Here is a 20,560-nt window from a genome sequence, read left to right on the forward strand (position 1 = left end):
AAAAAAAAAACTATTTTTCATACTCAAGTTTCGAATTTTTTTCATACTCAAGTTTCAAATTTCATTCTCAAAAACAATTTAGAACCATTTTTGCAGACGATTTTCAAAAGTCATTTTTAAAAACTGTTTTCAAAAACATTCCCAAGCCCGCTCAAAGCTATTAGGTAATAAACCAACAATGTATATCAAGTTCATTCATGCTCTAGCCTTATCGGACAATTTTCTGAAAGCCATAAGAAGAAAAAGATACATGGGTGTGGCCTCATGACCCTGTTCTTAGAGGATTATCTAGCTGAAGAAGATGAAACCACCATGAATATATGTGACTGATTCCATTGAGAAAAGTTTAGAGAGCTGATACCAAAATCTATACACCAGATACATGCACATAAACTTATTTATTCGAAGTAAAATCGCGGATCATCGCTAGTTAAGCCGTGTGCCCCCCACCTTGTTTGTCCATTTTTTTACATCTTAGAACTACAAATTACAGGAAAAGTTCAGTTAACATTACTGCAGTTCATTTCACATTGCTGATTCATCACTGATCAACTCCACCAAAGAACGGCTCAGGTTCAGAGCAATTTGAACAGCAGGCCGCCATGAGCTGCGAAGAACGGAGCGAAGACCAAGGACTCGACCGCCATGAGCTTGATCAGGATGTTGAGTGAAGGACCAGAGGTGTCCTTGAGGGGATCGCCAATTGTGTCACCTATCACAGCTGCCTTGTGGGGGTCTGACCCCTTGGGGCCTAGACTCCGAGCATGCTCAGAAGCACCGGCCTGCAGAACCAGATCAGAATAGGAGCTCAGGATCAAGACAACTCAACTCAGTCTGAAGAATGGAATGGCTTAGGCTAAAGATCAATGTTACCTCTATATATTTCTTTGCATTATCCCATGCCCCACCTGTGTTGGAAGCTGATATGGCAACCTGGACGCCAAAAAACAAACAAGATGGAGGAAGAATCACTGGATATCAGAGACCATTATGGAGAATCGACAATTTGTTATATGAATTGAAGATAATGAGAATTCAGCTGATGGGCATGAGTTTAATGGCATCTTTAGTGATATTCTAGAGTTGGCAAAGTTACCTGGACGCCAGAAACCAGTGAACCAGCAAGAACTCCAGCAAGAGTTTCAACTCCAAAGAGAGTTCCGGCAATGAGTGGAGTAAGCATGACCAGGGCACCAGGTGGGATCATCTCCCTGAGAGAAGCATCAGTAGAGATCTTGACACAGGTAGCATAGTCTGGCTTTGCTCTTCCTTCCATCAGCCCTGGAATAGTATTGAACTGGCGGCGGACCTCTTCGACCATTTTTAGAGCAGCACTTCCCACGCTCTTCATTGTCATGGCCGAGAACCAGTATGGAAGCATGGCTCCTACGATCAACCCAATGAAGACCTTTGGAGTCAAGACGTCAACAGTCTCAATCCCTGCTCTGCTCACAAAGGCACCAAACAGAGCAAGAGAAACAAGAGCAGCTGATCCAATAGCGAAACCCTGAACAAATGCATAGAATGTAAACGATTTAGTAAATTTGACTACCTTGATGACACAATGACAGCTGATCCAATAGCGAGTTTGATTAAAGTTATCTCAATTGGTTCTAATCCACAACTTATACACTGATCCAAGCCAACGATAAATGGATAGAATTTACCTTGCCAATGGCAGCAGTGGTGTTTCCAGCAGCATCCAGAGCATCAGTTCTTTGACGTATTTTGTGGCTCATTCCAGCCATTTCAGCAATACCACCAGCATTGTCACTTATGGGGCCGTATGCATCAATGGCAAGCCCGGTAGCAATAGTGCTGAGCATTCCCAAAGCTGCCACTGCAATTCCATACATGGCAGCCATGCTGAAACTCACATAGATAGCAATGGCAATGGCAAATATTGGAATGATGACAGACTTGTATCCCAGAGCCAACCCGAAAATCACATTTGTTGCAGCACCAGTCCTGCAAGAATCAGCCACATCCTGCACTGGACTGAAACATTAAACCGCACTTATGAGGACTGAATCCAATCTCCAAGACTGGACATATGCAGTAGTATAGAGGAAAGTCTATTTGCCCAATAAATATAACAGTGAAAAAGGATAATTCACCTGTAAGCATTGCTAGTGTAATACTCAGTAATATATCCAATAACAAGTCCAGCCCACAAGCCAATTGATACACAGAAGAAGAGATGCCTGCGGTTGCATAATATTAAATCAACAAATTTAAATATGGAAGGAAAGAGTAATATGGGACAGGCGAAGGGGTGAAGAAGAAGCACACCAGTTCTTTACGGTCTTTGTGCTTCCAAAGTTAAAGAGAGTGAATTCTGATGGTAGGGCAAAGAAGCTGACTATAGCAATCCCAGCAGTCATCAGAATAGTTGAGATGAGAAGTTGTCTCTTCAAGGACGGCTCAATCTCACTAACATTCTTAATCTCAACGAAATCAGTTGCAAAAAGCGTTGTTCCCAAGCAAACCACAATCCCAACTGAACTTATAATCAAAGGATAAGACATGGCTGTGTAGTCATGACTGATGCCGAAGGACGATATTGATGCAACAAAGAGAGCAGCACAGGATGATTCAGCATAAGACCCAAACAGGTCAGACCCCATCCCAGCAATGTCTCCTACATTGTCACCCACATTGTCGGCAATAACCTGAAAAATACCACAAGGTCCATAACATCAGGTGAAACCAATCATCAATGCCAGTATTGAACATATATGAGTGGGGAAAAGCAATGCATGTTGTGTAAATGATCATAGGTAATTTCTGAAAAATAGATCAAGATTCCAAAAAATAAAAATAGAAATGAAAATTAGATGACTATATATAAAAAAATAGTTCATGTATGTTGTCTGTTTGGCTCGTGGAAAGCTGCAGTGAAAAAAAGATTTAGGATTTGCCTCATTTATGACCTGATAACTCTAGATCATGCTTAGAAAAAATATTTTGGATCGATGGAGAACTAATGAAAAAGGTATAAACAGGTAGCGTTCGAAAAAATAGAAGAATGTCAGAAATTACAGCTGGGTTTCGTGGATCATCTTCAGGGATATTTCGTTCAACTTTTCCAACAAGGTCAGCACCAACATCGGCTGCTTTTGTGTATATACCTCCCCCAACTCTTCCAAAGAGTGCCATTGAAGAGCCTCCAAGGCCATAACCAGTAATAGATTCATAAAGTCCCTCCCAATCATCTCCATAGTACAAACTAAATAAATGGATGGACACATACAGAACCAGGAGTCCACTGGCAGCAAGTAGGAACCCCATCACGGCACCAGAGCGAAAAGCTACTATGAATGCCTTCCCGACACCCTTCCTTGCTTCCAGAGTTGTTCGTGCATTGGCATAGGTTGCAATCTTCATGCCAAGAAAACCCGAGAAGACAGAGGTCATAGCACCAAGCAAGAAGGCAATTGTACTAAACAGAGCATTTGCCAAGGCTGGTTTACATAGACTGCCTGTGTTATAAGTGCAAGGCTCACTTTTGGTGCTGAAGCCCTTAACTGAACCGAGAAAGAGGAAAATGATGGCACCAAAAACACCCATGAAGATGCTAAGGTACTTATACTCGGTAAACAGAAATGAGGTTGCCCCTGGAAACACCGCAAAGATCAAAAAGTAAGATTGAATACAATCAGAAAAGCATTTTAACACAGCCATTGTCAAAATCAAGCAGAATCTATACATTAAAAAACATTATACTAAAATCAATACATTCAACTGGAATGATTATAGCAGTTAATCGATATTTCTCACACATACATCAATGTTTCTCTCTGCATTTACACAAGCACTAACATGAGAGACTAAGAATTTGTGATTTGCAAGAAAAGAACAGAAGTAAAATTTATATTTTTTACTTTTTATGACTAGAAACACTAAAACCCAAAAAGAAAAAAAAAAATCCTCAAATAATTGGAGTGAAGAGAAAGCAACTGGGAAAAATCTTGCACAAAAATCTTCAAAGCCACACTTGTCTTCTATCCACGCAGAGAAGATCAAGTTCATGGATAGAAGATCTACGGATCAAAACAGATCAACCTGCATGCCACTGTTAAACCAGGTTGAATCATTGGAACAACACAAACACTGTTATCAATGGTCATGACTTCTATTTTTCGGGTTAACATATAAACACATCAGTAATATAGACATCTGTTCTTAATGTTCAATTTTATATACTTTTTTTTCCAGGGAAGCAAGATGGGATCTGCTTTGATAGTGGATTTATTTTAGCATAATGATCACTACAATAAATCTGACATAAATAAGCCACCAAATTGATCAAAGTGGGTGATGAGAGCTTAATTCTTTATTCAGAATCCCCGGTACCATCTACAAAAACAGACCAAGTTGTAGCTGGAATTGGAAGGTCTCTTTCAGTTTCCACAGTACACATGTAGAAACTTAAAAGGACAAAACATTTTAGAAAGGGAAGTAAAACAATATAACATTTTCCTCTGAAACAAACAAAACATCCATCACTATTTCAAAAATCCCAAAAGGGGAAATCAGAAAAATAAGGAAAAAAATTGGTGAATCTGGTAAATTCAAGATTCCCAGTAAGGATCACAAGTCAGAAGCCAGAAAACAAACAAAAACTATCAGAGCAAAACATGAAGAGGCCAATAAATAATCTCCTATATATTAAGAAATAGACTAATATTTCTATAATTCATGACAAAACCAATCACTCCCAATATCAATAACATATTCCCACAAAAATAAAATAATCCCATTCATATAAAATTCTACAAAACACAGCTATATAGAGAGTCCAAGATCCCCATATAGAATTGAAAGGTCTCTCTTTCCACTAATCCTGTCAAAATTTAAGAGGAAAACGGCAAAAACTTAAAATGAATACATGTGAAACCCAGAGCAATAGAGAAAGAAGTAAAAGAATATGACAATTTTGTATAAAAAACAAAACATATACGGTACTTGGAAAATCCCAAAAGGGGAAAACAGTGAAAGAAATTAGCAACATGGTGAATCATTATAGATCACTTTTTCCCCAGAAAATCCCCACCAGATCAAGAGCCAAAGTACATAACAGACAATCCGAACAGTACAAGAAGAAGCAGAATAAACAATTTGTTGTGTGTTAAGAAATAGAATAAACCAGTCACCACCTATTTAAATAAAATAAACCCACAAAAAAAAATAATAATAATCATCATCATCATCACAATCTCAATCATATAAAAAATCAACCAAAACCCATCCACAAAACCTCAGGAATCTCAAACCAGAGAGAAGGGGAGAGAGAGAGCTCACCAACAGAGATGGCATTCTGAATCTCAGCACACTTAGCAGCAACATCCTCATGGTCAATACCCTCTTCCTCTTCTTCAATCAACCTATCACTATACCCATTGTTGAGGTCAGAATCAGCAGAAACCTTAACCTTAGACACCAGAAGCCACTGCAACAGAGCAAACCCAATTCCCACCAAGGCAGCAACAGGTATCAGAATCTGAGTCAACGCCTCTCCCATCACACCCATCTCCCTAAAGCGCGCACACAACCCAAATGAGAAATGACCCCCAGTCTTCAAACTCTTATAGCAAAACAAACACCCAAAAAGCACCACTGGTTTGCAGCACACAATCTGAAACTATAGGCCCATTATCTGAAAGTTGTGGCTTTGCATGAGGTTCTAGGGATGTGTGAACTGGTTGGTTTGATTGTTGGTTGGGCGTGTATTATAGCAGATTTCATCATCCATTGGATTTTGTCAAAACCAGTTGGTTTGATTTGCAGGTATAGGGTTTTTCACTCTTGTCTCATTCTCAATATATAATCTCTCTCCCTGACTTGGACTTCCCTCAGGTTCCTTCCTTCTACAATTTGTCAGGTTCTTGGATCATCCTGGCCTTGCCATCATGTCAACATTGTTAAAGAAGAATATCTGTAAATATTTTAAAGAATCAAACTCTTATTGGATGAATCTCTCGTGTTACTTATCCATTCCATTACTATTTTTTTATGCCCATTAAAACATCTTTTTTTAATACTAAGATATAAATAATACATAGATTATGAATAATATGATCATAATGAATACGACGGACGAAACAACGTAGTCAATGATACGAATAATGTGATTTTTTTTTATATATTCAAATGTAACAATTAAAACTATAATTTTTTTAAATAATATTATTCTTCACTTATAATATATTTATGAATGAAATAAAGGAATATTAAAATAAGATTTTATTATTTTTCTTAATTTATGGGAAGGCATGAAATAATTGCTACGCGGTTTTTTACATTTTGACGAATCCTAGTTTGGATCTACTCAAAAGATTTTTATTATTATTTTTATTTTCTTTTTGGATTGGGAAAAGACAACCAAGATGGTCCAAAAGTCATAATGATGTGGTTGGGATGTATGGGATTTGTGGATGGATATTTATTTATTTTTGTGTGGAATAATATTTTTATTTTCATATTCATTTTTAAATTATTTTTTGGAAATGTGTGGTTGGAGGCTTGGAGCCATGCGCAGCTACGTTACATTAAATTGATGGGTACTTTTTAAAAATTATAATTAAAAAATAATATTTTTTATTTTAAAATTTCATTAAATATGAAATCATTTTTACCACAAAAAAAAAATGGAAAATAACAATTGTCTGATTTTTATATTAAACTATTTTTGAAGTTATAAGTTTTTTTTTTAATAAAAATGAATTTAAATATCCTACACATTTTAGGTGAGTATAAATTCATTGAAAAATCTAAAAAAAATTAAATAAAAAAGAAGAAGAAGAATTTAATGGGCAAGATGGGCATGGACGTGAATTGGGTGGACATAATAAATAGGCTTCATGGCCACATAAATCACTTGTCATTGTGATGTGGAATCATTATCTACTTTCTCTTATTTACTTGTACAATTTCGTACCCAATTTCACATGAGACTAGATCTTGTAGAACCCTTGATTGGCTTCCAAGAAAATGAACAAGAAAAGACCAGTCAAAATAGTTTTCTGTTCATTTTTCTCTTTACGTAACCACGAAGATTGACTCATCTCTTTATTTTTTGGGCTTAGAAACAGTCTATCACCGCTGTCCTTTCTTCTTCCTTCTTGAACAAGGAAGTGGGAACTGAGATCCTCTGCATGCATGGTGCATGAAGTTGCCTGCAACTGCCTCCTAATTCAATGGTTTAGGCTATGTTTGGTTCTACAAAAGGAAAGAAAAAAGCGTTATTTCACCATAAAAAAAATCAAATATAATTAAAATTTATCAAAATTTTATATATTTTTAAATTAATTTAATCTTTATATAATAAAAAAAATAGTTAAGATGAACCTAAAAAAACATATAAAAATAATTTATTGAGTTTAAATTTTTCTTAGATTTTTTCTCAAAATTTCTTTTAATTTTTTCAATAATCAAACATACCTTAGTTTGGATTGATTTTAAACCCACTCAAAAAAAATTAGAACAAGTTAAAACCAATTTATTGGTTGAATCAAACCGAATTGACAGAGTATAATTTAATTAATTCAATTATATATATATATATATATGAATTCAATTTAAATATGTAGATAACTCGTAAAATTAATAGATTTCATTTTTACTTGGAATTAACTCAATCCATCTAATTTGATTTGGTTTGATTGAAACTACACCCTCTAATATATATATAACTTTGAAAAAACATATCAATATAACTTGATTTGATTTGGTTTGATGTTACCCATTGCTTTATATATCAACTACTTTATACATCATATCAAATGCTTTGTAGGATTAGGGTACGAAAAATATGATTAAAGATATAAATAATATGAGTTGATTATGAAATCTCATACGAAAATTTATGATGAAAAATATAAATAATATGCGTCGAATTTGAGATGTAATTAATATCTTATTTCATTGATTAAAATGTAGCTCTTAATGTTAAAATTTTGATACCATATATCAATTTATCCTTAAAGAAAAGTATTAGAGAAATGTTCCAAAAACATCATTTATCTTTGCATAAATGGTTGGTGGGTCATGTTGGGTCACTCTAAATGTGGTGCACCATATTGGATCTTGCTTCTTCTTCTACATTTTTCATTTTCCTCTCACCCACCACTTAGCTACCCTAATTAATTTAATCACCTAATTTTTATTTTTTATTTTTTATTTTTTAAGTGGAAAGATTGTCAATAGCCTGCAAGCAAAGGCATCTTAGATCAAATGTGAAATGGGGTCCCAAAGTTTTAAAATTTCAGAATTAGTTAGTCATTGGATTTTATGGAAATATCCAATAAAAATATTGTTTGGATAGAAATTAATCAAAACTTATAAATGTCGGAAAAACTAAATATATATATATAAAAGAATTAAATTATTTTATTTAAAAAATAATATATGTATAATAAAAATTGTATGAAAATAATATAAGTTGAAAATATATTTAATACTAAAACGAGGTTTAAATAATTCAAATGCATTTCATAATATAAAATGAAATATATATGATTTTTTTTTGGTTTAAAAATGTTTATATTTCATTTGAAAGTTCATTATGAAAATCTCACGAAAAAATATGTTGTTAGTTTATTTAAATTATTAAAATGATTAAAAAGAAGCATTTATAATTTATTTTATCAAATTAATTTATATTTAAAATTTTTATTTTTATAAAATCTTAGGAAATTTATTAATTATTTTGATATTTTAGTTATTTGTCCTTTTGTCAATAACTTCATCTTTTTTAATATTTTAAGAATTTAAAATCATAAATATATTAAAAAAAATTACAATAAAAGTGCTTTAAATAAAAATAATACGATCAATATGAAAAAAAAATGTAAAATAAAAGAATAATATAAATAAAAAATAAAATAATTATAGGTGATGTAGGGCGGCTTTGTCCACCCATTTTCTATTCAAATTTTTTTTTTCCAATTTCTTACCAAAATCGGCTGCCTACACTTTATTTATTTATTCATATCAAAGGAGACTATAAAATAAAATACCTATAAATTCGGTTGAAGATGAATCATATAATCTTCAAGAAATTGAAAATAAAATCCTTAATGAATTTGGTTATTTAGTTTAAATTGATAATTTTAATTTATTGCTTTATAATTTTTTATATCTATCATCTCTTACATTCTTTTGAAAGCTCAAGGTGTTGCATTTAAGGCAAAATTTTCAAAAATTAATATTACAAATTTTTATTAATTCTTTCAATATTTTAAAATCAGTTTTTGGAAATTTATGATTATGACTTAATAAGGTTTTAAAAATAGTTTCTAATATTTTTAAAATTTTTAATTAATACTTTTTCATGACTTTTGAAGGAAAGTACGAATGTTCTTCCTTGAAGGCTTGAACCCACCTGACCTAATCAGTCAAGATGACATTTTTTTTTGCCAAACCTTTGTTTTTTTTCTTATCATAATTTCCATAGAAACAAACACCACAAGATCATCAAATTGGTATCATCAATGGTTTTATAATATTACCTTCTATTTTACTCTTCATGTTTATATCTTTGTTTAATGACTTAAATTTCATTATACATTCAAACGTCTCATGTAAAAAAGTTTAGTATGATACGTAATTGATATTATATACTCCTTTAATAAAATTAGTTAACTAGGTTAAACGGTTTTGGTTGAATTTTCAAAAGAACGGTCAACTTTTCGGTCTTTACCGAAAACAACCTAAGTTTAACAACCTCGTACAAGAAAAACAAGCAAAAAACTTCCACAATTGAACCTAGAGTGTCTTTCAAGAAATGTAGGTTGGAGAAGAGACCTTAGGCTATGTTTGGTTATAGAAAATTTTCCCTCAAATTTTCCTAAAAGCCAAATACAAGCTAATAGATTCACCAAATCCATATGTAATCCAATCACATTCTAATGAGTCTACACAAATTACACGTAGTAAGTAAGAAGGTGTTATATTGGCTTACCATGCCATTTCCAAATCGATGATCAATGAGCTAGTGATAGAGCTTAATGTGGTGATGGCTGCAATGCCTGGACCGCCCATGAAGGGAGAGGTGCCTGGAAAGCGACAGCAACACCGGTGACCGGATGCTCAAATGACAAGCTCTCTGCATGAAGCTCGTGGCCGTCGTAAATTTTCCCTTTCCATTCATGGACACCCTCATATTTCACATCCCCTCTTATGGAAATCCCAAGGTACTGGCAATGCAAGCGAATTTGATGCGTTCGTCCGCTGCGAGGAAACGCTCTCACCAGAATCTCATCCTGCCTCGCAATACTGTCTATGACCGATCTTTCTTCAACTACTAGAACAGGTTCGTCGGCTTTTCTAGATTCAGGTAGCTCTTTGACGTTTCCTTGCCCGTTTACTGATAATACTTCAAATGAAGTCACCATGTCTTTGATGGCTGGAGCATTTGGTAGTGGCCGACCCACGTCTGATGCAGCGTAAACCCGCCAGGCTCCGAATTTTGATCGACCATGGCCGGACTTGATGGTTATTTTCTCCCATTTTGGAGCGGCACCAATGCAGAGGGCGAGGTATGTTTTTGTGACCTTGCGGTCGGAGAATGCTTTCATGAGCTTGGCAGCTACTTGGTGGGACTTGGTAATAACCATTACACCACTTGTGTCACGATCCAGCCTGTTAGCAAGATGGAGACTCCTACAAGAATCTGTTAAATCAAAAGTTAGGACACCCAGTTCAGTCTTCAGAGATAATTCATCACAAAATTTAAGTAAAAACACGCTAAAAATACAACGATCCGCTCCTTAACCCGTTCTAGACCCAAAGAGACCATGTCCATATGATCCGTTTTCCCAAAGAGACCATATGCATATCATCCATTTTAGATCCAAAGAGAACCTCACACTTTAACAGAAGGTCTACAAGGTTAACAGAGTCCAACCCATATACATAGCTTGAGGGACCAAATAAACAAACAACCGGTCGAACAAACAAAGGCACGCATCAGAGTTGGGATCAACTCTAATGCCATTAGTAATGGTCCGTTCCAAACCGTGTAAATATAATCTCTTTGTGCCCGAATGGACCCTCACGTCCGAGTTCATCAACCCTCATCAATTTTTCCACCAAAACAGCACAAACCCACAACACAAAACGCAGAGAAGAACATCGAGAGGCCGGTACCGAGTCCATCGGAGTCATTTGACTCACTGGGAACCCGCATCAACCCGGATTTAACTCACCGAGTTGGTGAGGACCTCCGAGTCCTCCAATCCCGACCAAGTTTTCCACAAAATCAACAATGACCCACAAAACGAAACACAGAGAAGAACACAGGCGAGACCATTACCTTGTCCATCCGAGTCGTCGAGCATCCGACTCACCGATAACAAAATCGTCTCACAATAGACGCCTTGAGGCTTGTTCACGGCCATCAGCCACTGGTCTTCAAAGAGAATATCGCTTCTGCAGAGAGAGAAGAGGCTGGACCTTGAAGAAGCGGACATGGCTCTACTCTGCTCTATGTGCTTCGAAATGGCCGGCAATGGCGGAGAGATGGGTTTTGGGTAATTCGTTAGGGTTTGGGGGGCATCTTTTGAGTTTGGGTCGATGTATTCTGCCATGGTGGTGTGAGGGAGAGATGCGCCAAGAGATCGGACGGCGGCGGTGATGGTTGGAAGGTTGGGGGAGAGGGAGGATCGAAGGCAGAGACTTGGGGATAAGGGCATTATGGTCATATGGGAATGGGATGATTTTCCTTCTATGATTTTTTTTTTTAAAAAAAAAATACTTTTTACGTTTTTATTTTATTTTTATTAAAAGTAGTTTTTAAAAATTAAGGTAATGTTGTTAGAAATAATTCTCATATATATTTTTAAGTTTTAATAATACAGTGTCTCTTGTTAAATCATTTCATCACTTTATTACAACAATTCTGATTTTTTTTAAAAATTATTCTCTGATTTATATAGAATAAAAATATATTTGAAAATTATTTTAAGAAACAAGTGAAAATAATAAAAATAAATTAAACTACATTATCTGAAAATACTTTATTTTTTATATTAGAAAACAGAAAATATTTTTATCCGTCAAACGTGTTTTTTGTTTTAAAGAACAAAAAAATTATTTTAAAAAATAACTCCCAAACATGACTTAAGGTTTTGTTTGATAAGTGTTTTTGAAAACAATTTTTAAGAAAAGTTTGTTTAAAAACCTAAAATGTTTTTAACATAATTTTAATATTTTAAAAATAAATTTTTATATCTAATACTTTATTTTTAATTATTTTATATATTGTATAATTATTTAAAAAAAAAACTTAAGAAAACAACTACAATATATCATATGAAAATACTATACTTTATGTTTTTAAGAATAAAAAATAAAAAATAATTTTCTAATTGTCGAACATATATTTTTTTTGTTATAAAGAATAGAAAACAATTCTAAAAAATAGTTACCAAATAGACTTTAAATTTTTCTAAATTCGTATTCTATTCACTAAAATTTATAGCTAATTTATACTCATCTTGTTATTTTTTTTACCTATATCTTAATTATTATAATTTTTTTTATAAAATCATTATCTTAATCTAACTTTCATTCTTTTAAAATATTTCTAATCTTATAACTTAATTAATATTCTAATAATTTTAATTTAACTTTATATATATATATGTAAAAATTTTAACTTTCATAATTTCTACATTAATGTATTTTAATTTTTTTTTTGGAAAAATAAGGAAATTATTAATACCTAGGATTTCCCAAACTCAAAATTTAGGTTCTAAGTTTAAGCCATTTGGGCTATACTTATTTTACATCTCTCAAAATAAGCATAATCCTTATCTAAAATAATATCAAATCATTTTGATAATTTGATTCTACATTATTTTAAAATAAAAATAATAAATCATTATTAAATTTTTTTAATTTTAAAATTTACACATTGGTACACCCTTCAATACGACGTCGTTACAGGGCAGGTTCCGCATCGTCTTCACTGGACAACTCTTCCACCTCCACTGGCAAAACCCTAAAACGCTAATCATCGCAATTTCACTATCTCCCAAGTTCAAAGCCAAAGCCACATGGGTATGGCTTCTGGATGTAACGTTTCGAAGAAGAAGATATCTGGGTTCTCTTCATATTTGCTTCAAACATTGAAAAACCCACCTGGGTTTAGCTCGAAGTATCCTCCATTATCGGGCTTGAACTCAAAAAGACATATTTTTTGGGCTTCCACACATGAATTTCCGCAGAATATTTATGGGTTTTCTTCATATGTGATTCAAACAATGGAAAGCCCACTCGGGTGTCATAAAGATTTCGTATCACAGTCTCGAAATTTCTCAAGTTCGAATTCGAACAAGGTGGTCTTGTGTTCCGGGTATGGTTTTTTGGGGAAGAACATGACTAGGTTCTCTTCAGTTATGATGGAAACCTCGATAAACCCATCTGGGTTTCATCAAGTTTCAGGCAATTCCAGGTGGGTTAGGCAGTTTGGTTCTCAGGCGGCCGCAGAAGCCTCGACCTCAGATGGCCTTACGGTGGAAGGAATAATTGCTAATCAGTGGCCAATTCTTGATGAAAGTGAAAGCGATTGGAAGAGTCATGCTGCTGCAATTGCTCTGTCCATTCATCTGATCAAGAAGCGCCTACAGGTATATAATTTGGAGTATAATTTTATAACAAAGTTGTGATTGTGTGTTTGGCATTGGCAATTTTTTCTATTCAATTTGAAGTAAAACATTATCTGGTTATTTACACTGGCATTAGGATGTGGTTTTGTGTTTGTTTGGGATGATTTTTTTCTTCAGTTTGGTGTAATGTCATGTTGTTTATGGTGACAGTGGAAGAAATTGGTGGTTAGGTTGGACGTATTATCTGCTCAGTTGAATAAGCCAGACTTATGGGACAACCCTGTTCATGCTGGGAAGATAAGCCGAGAGCATGGTATGCTCATGGGTAAAATGAAGGGGGTGAAGAATTTGGAGCAAGAGCTGCTTGAGCATATTGACATGGTAAAGCTCGCCCGAGAAGAGAATGATCCAGAGTTGGAATCGGTGGGCTCTCACTTCTCCTAGGCATGTATTCGTTCTGTTTTTTGGCAAAAATATGGTATCTTGCTTTCTAATTGTGTTAGTTTTGATATTTGGAACTGTTATTTATCTGAAAGCGTGCAAGGCAAATGATTTGTTTACTTGAACTAGTGAATAACCGATACTTGGAAAGATGGCCTAGTTATTGAGAAGCATCAATTGGTGTCATTAATAGTTTATGGAGGACAAGAGGTGAGAGTGAATAATGGGAAATGGAACAACTCAAATGGTTGTTGCAGAGTACTCCAATGCCTATCTTGGAGAATCATGGGCTTTCTCCAAATAAAATCCCCGAGTGAGAAAGCATAAGAGAGTGGGTGATAAGTAAGAAACATAGTGGGGAAAGAGGGAGATAAATGAAAGCCGATGGAGCTCTTCCCTAAAATAGAGCCTCCTCCTAGTTATTTGATGTCTGGGGGTTAAGATATGCAGGATAGTTACCTATTTAATAGAAGTGGGATTCTTGTTCTAGTATTAAACCTGTTCCATTTTTTGGCTTTAGTAATGAATATGATTAGGATGTGGTCCTCTTGCAGGAATCCTTGAAAGCTTTGCTTGGAATGAGAAGAAATTCGAAGGAGAAAGAACTTGAAGCTTTGTTAGCCGGGGATCATGATTCTTGCTCTTGTTACATTGAGGTTACTTTACCTCATTCTTCAAATGCATTAACTTTTTATGTTTTGTGGTATTTAATCTTATTCTTTTGTCATTTTCTAATGACAATTTTTAAATTGGTGATTTTATGCCCATCAGAATCTTAATATTTTGGAACACAGTATAGGTTCAAGCTGGTGCTGGGGGTACAGAGAGCATGGACTGGGCTGCAATGGTCATGCAGATGTATAAAATGTGGGCTCAGCGCCGTGGATATGGAGTCACTGTAGTGGATGAAATGCCTGGTGAGATTGCAGGAATCAAGGTTCACCTTCTTACCATCTTTTTCTCATCATCTCTTTTATTCATATACATTGTTGCACACTTGTGATAGATTAAGTACCCTCTAAAGAAGGAAATCAAAACCCACACAAACACTTGCATAGACACAAATTTACGAAAAGCTCTGAACTTCATTGAAGGCTCTAATAACTTGTACCTACTGAAACTGAAGTGTGGTCTGCTTTACACTCTTAGGGATTGTACTTTGTTGTATTTTTTGAAAGATGACCATTAGTTTTCTGATTTCATACCAATCTTTTTTTTAGCGAGCAACAATAAAAGTAGATGGTGAATATTCATTTGGGTATGCCAAAGCAGAAGTAGGAGTGCACAGGTTGGTACGTATCTCACCATTTGACAGTGGAAAGCGTCGGCATACTTCATTTGCTGCTGTGGCTGTGATTCCGATTCTGGGTGATGCATCTTCTCATGTTCAAATTAATGAATCTGATCTTCGTATTGAGCGGTTTCGTGCTGGGGGAGCTGGTGGCCAGCATGTTAACACTACTGAGAGTGCTGTGAGAATCGTTCACATTCCTACAGGAGTCACTGCTACTTGTCAAAATGAAAGGTACATACATATGTGCCTGGAACAAGCAAAAAGTTAGTGATTTGCTTTTCATATAGAACTATTAATCGTGATATCAAATGTAAACACAGATCACAACACCAGAACAAGGCTTCAGCCATGGCTGTGCTTCAGTCCCGACTCGACCAGCTTGAGATCTCTCGCCAGGCTCAGATCAATGCTCAGCATACCCAGTCTCTCACCGACATCAGTTGGGGCAACCAGATACGAACCTATGTCCTCCATGTATGCTTTCACACCACGCAACATTCATTATTTTCTTAGCTATCATAACCTTCATAAACTATCTTTTGATGCAGCCTTATCGGATGGTCAAGGATCTTAGAACCAATTATGAGGTTTCAGACCCTGATTCGGTCCTGGAGGGGGATCTTGACGGCTTCATCCTGAGCTATTTGTCGGCTTCCTTGGACAAGGATGAGGGTGAAGGTGGCATTTAAAAATATTTGCAGAACTCTGCATACCTGCTGGAATTCTGAAAGCTCAGCCCCATGTTCAGGCATCCAAGGTATGATCTGGGTTGATGCCCTTGTTCTAAGCTTCAGCTGCAATATCCGGCATCTGCACAGGATGATCATCAAGGGATGGTATAGTTGGAGTTGGAGAGAACACCGGGATTTGTATGGTGGGGTGAAAGGGTTTTTCTTCACAATGGATATGTATTCTTTTGATGTCAAGTTTGGTTACTAACTGCTGCTGCAATAAATTCATCTAGCAATTAGATTCACGGTTCTTCATCGGTTTCCCTTGCAATGTTCATATTCAGTTGAAGCATCCTTTAAACCATACGTAGAAAATTTTGGATAAACCAATTTGGTACCATACTGAGCTTGCAATTTGAGCCATTGTGTATGATTAAAGAGTCCAGTGGATGTTTTTAAAAAACACTTCCAACCTAAAAACTGTTCCTGACGGTCAGCAAAATTTAAAAAGTGCTTCCAGTTTGGTGGTTACTAGTGAGACTTTGGCACCCTAGCCGGGCCAGAAACTCACGGGCCCAGTTTGCCTGACGCCTAACTTCGAGATTGTCCACGGGTACCGTGGATCCTTAATCAGGCCACCGTTAGATGAGTCGAAAGTCCAAGAACTTCCTTTGAATACTTTCATTGATCTGACCCGTTGGATCATATTACTTTCTTTAAAACCGGAAAAGTCAATCTTCCAACAAAACGACGTCGTTTTTTATGTCTTTAATAAGAATAGAGCTACAAGTGATGGAACCATCTCCCCCATTTTATCTTTGTGGTATGTTCGAGAAAGTTTTCCCGGAAATGCTTTCCATGGAAACAAACAGAGCCTTTAAGGGTTTCAATTTTTCATGAAGCTGCGGTTAGAATCTCTCCTTCTCTGAAGTTTTTTCTTCAAAACCCTAATTGGTATCGTATAGACATTGATTTCGTGAAGGAAATAGAGATTTGGAGGCGAGAAGTCGAGTTTGCTTCGATTTGAAGTCGATAGATAGACAAATCAGAGATTTGAAGGCGAATGATTGAGTCGTTTCTTTGGTTCGAAGTTGGTATATAGGAAATTCTGAGTTTTGGAGGCGAAAGGCCGAGTCTTTACTTTGATTTGAAGTTGATATTTAGAAAAATGGGTTCTCCAGTGATAACTCCGGAAGATGTGCTAGAGTCGCTGATGAATGACGGCACGATTGATGCTATCAGATTGAAGATCATCAATCAACTCAAAGCTAATGTATCTATCCCTCTATCTCTTTCTCTATTCATTTTTTTCTTTCTTAAACAATTTTTCTTGGAAAAAATATTCTTCTGGGCGAGAAAATGGTGGTGGTGGTGGTTATAGAGTTAATGGAGAACCTTAGATATCTGCTTTTGCGTTTCTTCATCTTTATTGACAAAGCTCAATTGTTCACTGCTTATCAAAAAATAAGTGAATAAATAAACAAAAAAAAAGAAGAAGAAATCAACTTGTTCACAGTATTTGATTTGCAAATTGATAGGCGATTTTTTTGGCTAGGAATTCACTTTGTCAGAATCACCATTGGATTCAGAAAACACATAACTGTCAGGTTTTTGTAGTTGTGGAGATGAATTCAACTGAATTTCAACCAAATATCAGATTTTAAGGGTATGTTTGGTTGTCTTATTCAATATTGAAATGCTCATTACATTTGAAAGGTAGAGATTCATAGATTGAAATGGAGCCATTAATGAAAATTATAGAGAATTTCATGGGATATTGGTATTTTGGATTTTTTCCTTAAGTTGTGTTGGCAGGTTTGCGATTGTGTAAATTTCAGACAGGGGAAATTGAACTTTCTTGGGATGTCCATATGTGCCCCCATGAAGATTGTACTCCATTGACTCTTTGTGAATGGTTATAATCTTAACAATGGCATAGTAGAGTGCAAATCTTGGGCTCATAGTTGTTAAAGGTGGGATTAGACTTAAGGTGCAACCACACCCTAGTTATAGGGCCTCACTTGCCAATATGTGAGCCTTATTGGAGAGATGTGCCTTGTCTACTTTACCTTTTCTTTAAATACCTTTATTCTTAAAATTTCTAATTGTATATTGAAATTTATATAATTTTATTATTTTTTATTGAATGCTTATTTTAAATGTTTGGAATCGTAAGTTTTTTGTTGATGAGATTGGATTTTGGATCATATTTTATAAAATTAAAACACAGCTCAGGTTAGATCTCACTTCACTCAAGCACTCGTCTTGTGCTTCATCTTATGCCTAAGTCATAGGAGACTTTTGCACCTTAGGTGCGGCTTTCCCCTTTTAAAACTATGTTTGGGCTTCTCGCCAATTCTCTTCCTTTGCCAACCTCAAATATACTTGCTAATCAATTAAAAAGGCCAAAAAATGAAAGCAGAGTGATGATTCATAATATTTAGGTTTAAGGATTCAAAAAATGTAGCAATGCTTGAAGCATTGCTGTTTTATTATGGGTTTCCAGGTAGTGATTTCAATGCATGTGCTTTTCTTTGTGATAGGAAGAGCTGAAGAATTCCACTATTAAGATGGCAGAGCAGAGTAAAGTTCTTAACACTCCTGGAGCAGAGAAACAGACCAAGCGGGAGCTTTTTGATGCACTTCGGCAGGAACTTGAGTAAGTTCTGGTGTGGCTTTTAATTGTGTTCCTGAATATTTTTCCAAGATAGGCATGATCCCACTGGTTTAGGATAATCGCTGGCTTTTAACACACCATAGCAAACTTGTAATATTGTGGTTATGTGACAGATTTTGATTGACTTCATGTCTGTTTTGAATTGATGCAATCTTCTCTTTCAAAACTCTTATTAACTAGATGACCAATCCTGTGCATCCAATTTTGGAGAAAACTCATTAGTGGGTCTTAAGTTATAGCACCCCATGAGTAGCTCAACTAGGTGGTGCACCTTTGGAATGGGATCTCCCTAGTTTGAGTTCTGTGCTTATCTGATACATGGTTCTTGGGTGCGTAGCACAGTCGTGTATTCATAGTATATAGGAATAGGATGTATACAGCTGGTGCTAAAACGGAGTCCTACACATGGCTCTTGGATGAGCAGTTGTATATCCTTGGTTTTCACAGGCCTGCCTACCAGGGCTAGTGGGTTTCTGTGTTATAAAAAGAATATTATTTGTAAGAATGTGTTTATGCTTTTGTATCTGTGTACATGCTCACGTGTGTCCAAATCGTGATTAATCCAAATTGCCCCACAAAAATGTTGCCTAGAAGATGCAAAACTAACACAAGTCCTCTTTCATTAAGTAGAAACTAAGTTTACCGGTGAAATTGTGGTTCTTTCTATTTACACCCTCTATAGTCAATGAATTCGTATTTTTCAATTTGTTCAATTTGTGCTCATTTCCTTTGTTTAATTCTTTTTGCTCTTTCAAACTCAAAAACTGCATTTCACTTTATTTTCTGAACCCTATCTCCATGTATGAAAACTGGGGAGATGGTTAGCATGCATTATATGCTATATTTGTGTGCATTGTTCTCTTCATTTGTTGACGAGCAATCCTTTTTATTTTGTTTTAATTATCATGTTGGTTTTGCGTAGAACCCCAGCACTTGAGAAGGCATCTAAATCAGTTTGGGAGTTGATTCTGGACAATAACGGGCTGGGCAAGGAAATAAGCGAAACAGTTGAACGAGTTTTCTGTCGATTAAGTGGCCGTGAAGCTCCATTATTTCCTGAACCAAATATTGAAGCGCAGCCAGGAAAAGAGAATGAAAAAGGAAAAGCAAAAGAAAATGAAAACGAAAACGAAAATAGAAAGGAGAATTCAGGTTCCACATCAAAGAAAAGGAGCTTTGCTGAGATGAACAGTGAAGGGGGAGCTGATGAAGTAGCAAGCAAATCTAGGGATCCTCCATCTGCTCCTGAAGATTTTACTAAACCACCTTCACCAAGTTCAATGACATAAACCCCTCCTTTTACTAAGGTGAGATCAGTTCCTTTGGATCCTTTGCTGCCAATCTGTAAGTTGATTTAGCAGCCAATTTAGGAAAATTTGAGGTTAACCGTAGACATTGTGAACCCGGGATTAACTACTACTTTAATTGTAGCTGATCTGCAAGAAAATGGGAATAATTTACCATTATATGCTTTGAAGGAGATTGAGTCCATTTGGGAGTAACCCTCGTTAAAACATTTAAAAACACTTCATGGTGAATTTTCACTTAAAAGTGTTCCAAATAGAAACACTGCGAAATGCACTCTTAACGTCTTGGGACTTCATTTATGTGGATTTCATGTGGTATAAATAGGATTATTTTGAAGTACTTTTGATAAATTTAGGTTATGTTTGGTTCCCGGAAAATATTAAGGAAAGAAAAAAAATATAAAGGAAAATAATTTTTTTATGTTTGGTTGTCCTATGAAAAATATCAAAGAAAATCAAATATGATTAAAACTAATTAAAAACTTATGTATTTTTAAATTATTTAATCTTTATATTGATAAGTTAAAATAAATAAAATGAGTTTGAAGTAACAAAAA

At 35.3% G+C, this 20,560-nt stretch overlaps 4 protein-coding genes across 4 annotated transcripts; 2 read left to right on the forward strand and 2 right to left on the reverse strand.

Annotated features, from left to right (window-relative positions):
- Positions 1 to 302: 302 nt before the first annotated feature.
- LOC117929518 (pyrophosphate-energized vacuolar membrane proton pump-like) lies at positions 303 to 5,781 on the reverse strand. Its single transcript, XM_034849824.1, has 8 exons — positions 5,305 to 5,781; positions 3,043 to 3,617; positions 2,293 to 2,672; positions 2,118 to 2,204; positions 1,668 to 1,998; positions 1,097 to 1,507; positions 874 to 933; positions 303 to 782 (listed from the first exon to the last, which is right to left on the reverse strand). The coding sequence occupies exons 1-8, from the start codon at positions 5,531 to 5,533 to the stop codon at positions 576 to 578; spliced, it is 2,280 nt and encodes a 759-aa protein (XP_034705715.1). The 5' UTR covers positions 5,534 to 5,781; the 3' UTR covers positions 303 to 575.
- Positions 5,782 to 9,818: 4,037 nt separating this feature from the next.
- LOC117929519 (RNA pseudouridine synthase 1) lies at positions 9,819 to 11,698 on the reverse strand. The gene is made up of 2 exons (XM_034849825.1): positions 11,318 to 11,698; positions 9,819 to 10,675 (listed from the first exon to the last, which is right to left on the reverse strand). The coding sequence occupies exons 1-2, from the start codon at positions 11,694 to 11,696 to the stop codon at positions 10,008 to 10,010; spliced, it is 1,047 nt and encodes a 348-aa protein (XP_034705716.1). The 5' UTR covers positions 11,697 to 11,698; the 3' UTR covers positions 9,819 to 10,007.
- A 1,274-nt stretch (positions 11,699 to 12,972) lies between these two features.
- LOC117930964 (peptide chain release factor PrfB2, chloroplastic) lies at positions 12,973 to 16,334 on the forward strand. Its single transcript, XM_034851783.1, has 7 exons — positions 12,973 to 13,634; positions 13,824 to 14,036; positions 14,609 to 14,710; positions 14,854 to 14,991; positions 15,275 to 15,579; positions 15,669 to 15,822; positions 15,897 to 16,334. The coding sequence occupies exons 1-7, from the start codon at positions 13,062 to 13,064 to the stop codon at positions 16,035 to 16,037; spliced, it is 1,626 nt and encodes a 541-aa protein (XP_034707674.1). The 5' UTR covers positions 12,973 to 13,061; the 3' UTR covers positions 16,038 to 16,334.
- Positions 16,335 to 16,810: 476 nt separating this feature from the next.
- On the forward strand, positions 16,811 to 20,198 carry LOC117930965. The gene is made up of 3 exons (XM_034851785.1): positions 16,811 to 17,292; positions 18,563 to 18,678; positions 19,619 to 20,198. The coding sequence occupies exons 1-3, from the start codon at positions 17,188 to 17,190 to the stop codon at positions 19,983 to 19,985; spliced, it is 588 nt and encodes a 195-aa protein (XP_034707676.1). The 5' UTR covers positions 16,811 to 17,187; the 3' UTR covers positions 19,986 to 20,198.
- Positions 20,199 to 20,560: the final 362 nt, after the last annotated feature.

The sequence above is a fragment of the Vitis riparia genome, chromosome 14 (genome assembly GCF_004353265.1).
Source record: "Vitis riparia cultivar Riparia Gloire de Montpellier isolate 1030 chromosome 14, EGFV_Vit.rip_1.0, whole genome shotgun sequence".
Lineage (NCBI taxonomy): Eukaryota > Viridiplantae > Streptophyta > Magnoliopsida > Vitales > Vitaceae > Vitis > Vitis riparia.